Source organism: Protobothrops mucrosquamatus, unplaced genomic scaffold, assembly GCF_001527695.2.
Source record: "Protobothrops mucrosquamatus isolate PMUCROS unplaced genomic scaffold, P.Mucros_1.0 scaffold1009, whole genome shotgun sequence".
Taxonomy (NCBI): domain Eukaryota; kingdom Metazoa; phylum Chordata; class Lepidosauria; order Squamata; family Viperidae; genus Protobothrops; species Protobothrops mucrosquamatus.
Window position 1 is genome coordinate 212,057 of NW_015387245.1, and position 4,119 is coordinate 216,175.

General features: G+C 47.4%; 1 protein-coding gene across 1 annotated transcript; it reads right to left on the reverse strand.

Annotated features, from left to right (window-relative positions):
- Positions 1–2,988: 2,988 nt before the first annotated feature.
- Positions 2,989–3,854, reverse strand: LRATD1 (LRAT domain containing 1). Its single transcript, XM_015819880.2, has one exon. It carries the CDS (start codon positions 3,852–3,854, stop codon positions 2,994–2,996), a length of 861 nt encoding a protein of 286 aa, XP_015675366.1. The 3' UTR covers positions 2,989–2,993.
- Positions 3,855–4,119: the final 265 nt, after the last annotated feature.

Consider the following 4,119-nt stretch of genomic DNA (forward strand, 5'->3'; position numbering starts at 1 on the left):
ATAATTATATTGCATTCAATCTGATTCATAGGTTACCAAGTCATCAACCGCCAAACCAAAACTATTTGGCTCAGTTCTATCTAAAGATATAGTTTCTATGTATTTACCTCAGGATAAATCTCACTGAATCAGACAGTATTGTATGTGACTGTAGACACATAGCAGAAAGGCTGCAATCCTGGGTCCGCTTACCTGAAAGGAGAGTCCACTGGAGATAGAGGGACTTACTTTTGAGTAAAAGGATAGGAGTACATCTATAAATAGAAATGAGAATTCCAACCCACAGCTATGTTATGTTATTGTTGTTTTCATTACTATTCTTATTGGTTTCTTGAGAGGTATAGATTGTGGGAATAGATTAAGTCTCTCACCCCCAGTTCCCCTCAAGCACTGAACTATAACTGGAGAAATAAGCAGTAGCACAATCCTATGCAAGTTTATTCAGAAATAATAGTCCCAAAGAATGCATATGGGATTAAAATAGTTTTTTAGATCACTGAAACATGGCTGCCTTCCAAGCAGAAGGAAACATTTAAGAAACCACTAAGAACATTATCAAGTGAAATACAAGTTAAAATCTTGAGTGGATTATTGAAAAGGAAACCATCTTATTTCCCTTTCCAATGTGTTTAACTGAACAACATTTTAAGGCTTGTTCTGCCCACCATACTGTTTAGTTTAAATCTATTGTGTGTGCTGTAATTTTTGATACAGTCCAAGTCTGCCTTTCCCAACTGTGCCCTAACTAAAATACCTAGACTTTACATCCAGGAGAATTTAAGAGATAAATGGGAATTCTAAAAGCAATAGTCACAAGGTCTCAGAACGCCATGTACAAAATATTTATATTTCATAGGTATAATCACAAGTAGCAGCAAGCCCCAGTTGCCTTAATGTGGGAATGTTTCTGAATAGATAGGTATGGAATTGCAGTTTTAGGGTCTTTTTAATCTGCATCACTTGTTCCCTTGGTTGAAACATAGGATAGGCTTAATGAAATTCTATGCCCCAGCTTCCCAATTTTAGCCAGACTCTGCCCGTGAAGTCTAAAACAAAAACAACAGAAAGGGAGAAAGGCATTATAAAGGGACTAAATCCCCTTCATATTTTTGAAATTCCAGTGCAGTTCCAGGAAACAGATCTAACTTCTTCTGCAGTTATTGATACCAAGTTGGGAAGCACGTAAATTTAATAAGTAACTAAGTAAATAAATAACCATGTTTTATCACATGGCCATTTGGAGGGTGCCAAATGCTGAAACATGGGATATCATTATGTACCGTATTTATTCGAGTATAATGCGCAAAATTTTCTACCAAAAAAAGAAATCAAAGTTTGGGTGCGCATTATAAACGAGGGCTGGGGTGGGGTGACGCAGTGGCGGCCGGTCTATTGAGGGCGCAGGCGAATTGTGAGTTCGCACTGTGCCTTTTCCGGGCTTCAGCCGCTCACGCGAGGGCGAAGAAAAAAAAACGTGAAAGTGAAACAAAATTTTATACCGGATTTTTAATCAAAAATTAGGGGTGCGCGTTATACTCGAATAAATACGGTAAGTGCTGTGACTTTCCTACATGTAATTATAATTATTATAAAAGATATAATTTCAATCAACACAGCATTTATGTGCCAATGTCACCACCGATGTGCTGTCATTTTGGCAACAGGCAACCCTAAATACCACCACATGGCTTTACCATAAAGTAAAATCTCCACTCCAAACAGGAGACTGTGTTAATTGCTGAAGGCAGGGAAGGCAACTGCTACCTCTTAAAATAAATTATAACTATGCAATAAAGCTAAAGCATCTCTCGGTGACCTTATATCCATATAAGGGATTTTTGCCAATTCAGATTTTTTTTAAAAATTCTCAGGCTAACCCAAGATCTCCTGATGACACCCCCGTCCAAATACTAACAAACCTCATTCTGCTTAGATTTTTCAAGATCAGTCAAGGTCACTGAGGAAATGCTACACAAACACCAATATGGCTTAGTTTAAAGGATTTTTTGCTGTTTAACCATGCAATGGCCTAAGCACAGCCTTTCACAACCTAATGCCATCTGAACAGATTTAAGATTGTAATTCCCTGGGACTGCAATTGTCCTGGTGGCAACAGCTGCATAAAGTTAGACCCAGGACTGACACTGTATTGTGCACGCTTACTCAGAAAACAAGCCCAGATAAGTGCCTCAGATGGCCATTTTTTCCCCTCACAATTCTACTGCATTGTTATATCAGTCTAACACCCTGGAACCTGATAAAGAGCCTTTTAGGAAACAGATTTTAAAAACCCAAGATTTATCATCACATAAAATTGCCATGCTGTAAAGAAGTAACTGCACTCCTTCTGGAGGTAGTGGAATTCAAAGAAGCAAGGCCAACTGCGACCAAAATATCAGGGCACCAGGTTGCCCCCTACCCCTACCCCCCCATCAACAACCCATCAAAAGTTCTTGCATACTCAGAACAGGCAGAACTCCCAAAAAACTAACCTCAGTCCCTTAACAAATAATATAAAAAATCAGCCATTGTTCTTAGGAATCAAAGCCAGGACCGTTTGTTTGTTTGTTTTTTTAAAAACAGGGGGGGGGGGGGTGTAATTTTTTTCTTAAAACATTTTTATTTAAGCAGGATGGGAAGTATAATGAACACGGATAGCCCCGAGTGACTTTGTCCACACTTTGCTCATCGCGTGGCTGGTCCCACCCTTCTCCACCCCACCCTCCGGGTCGTCGGGCTCACGGTGACGACGATCCCTGTTCGTGGGAGGCGAACCAACCTCCGGCCGAGGCCAAGGGAAGGGCAGCCGCTGGTTTCGTTTGGAATGTGGCCATGGTTTTCCCTCCATGGGCAAGACCGGAGGAGGAAAGGCGGAAGCAGCCGAGCAACCAGGCGGCGGAGCGAGTCTGCGGGGGGGACGGCTGGTGCTTGCCGATCTGGCCACGGCCGAGTCTCCCTTCTCCCTCCCCCCCCCCTCGCGCCGGCTCCGCTTTTTATTCTTTGCCATCCACGATCGCCAGCTCTTGGATCACCCTCAGTTTACCGCTGGCGTCGATCCTGCGCTTCTCTCTAATGAGGTCCTCCAAGCTTTGGAACCGCACCGTGTGGCCCTTGCTGTCTGCCCGGTGGATCTTGAGATAGTATTGCTGCTGAGGCTGAGAGCCCGAGGCCGGCTGGAGCTCGCCGCCGGCTTTGAACTCCCGTTTGCCGAAGCGGCACCAAGCGGCGAAGCTCTCCGAGTTCGTCCAGCAGATCTCGTGGCTCTTTAAGCCCAGGTGGCCGCAGGCGTTCTGCACTACCAGCTCGGCCACGAGGGGGCGGAAGCGGTACCAGCTACTCACCACCCGGCCCACGTTGCCGGCGGCCGCCTCGTACAAGCTGTCCTGCCGAATCTGGCCCTGGTGCAAGTGGATGATCTGAGCGTTGCCCACATAGACTGCCCACTGCGGGGGCGGCGGAGGGTGGTCGGACGGCCCCAGGTAGAGCAGCTCCAGCAGGTCTCCCGGCTTGCACAGAGCCGGCAGGGCTGACGCCGGATAGACGCTCAAATCCCCAGTCTGGGAGTCTCCGCTCACCTTGGAGAAGATGCATTCCTGGCCGCGGAAGGCGGAGAACTGGGTCTCGCTCAGCACCAGCTGCGGCGCGTGGTGGCGGGTGGGGGACTCTTGGGCAGGGCTGCTCGACCCCTTCACGCAGTACTTGTCCGCCTGCCCTCGCTCGTCCAGATCCTCCTCCTCGTCCGAGAAGAAGTATGCCACTCCGACGCGCAGCTCGTCTTTCTCGATCCCCGAGGGGTCCCCGGTCGGCAGCTCGCTGTAACTCAGGTGAGTGATGCGATCCAGTTGATTTCCCATCAATGACAGGGCGCGGCGAGAGCAGGAATCGCCGGATCTGAGGGACGGCAAACAAGAGAAGAGCGGCAGATTAACGCCATGAGGACGTGGGGGGAGGGAGGGAGGGGTGAACATAACAATGAACACGCACCCGACACGAAAAGGGGGTTCTTAGCGCCCCATCTTGGCCAAGGAAGAGAAAACTGTCGCCGGCCGATCTTTCTTGCCTTTTTTTCCCCCAACACGCCCACCCTTTCGCCCGACACTACCCTTAAGACGGGCAGGG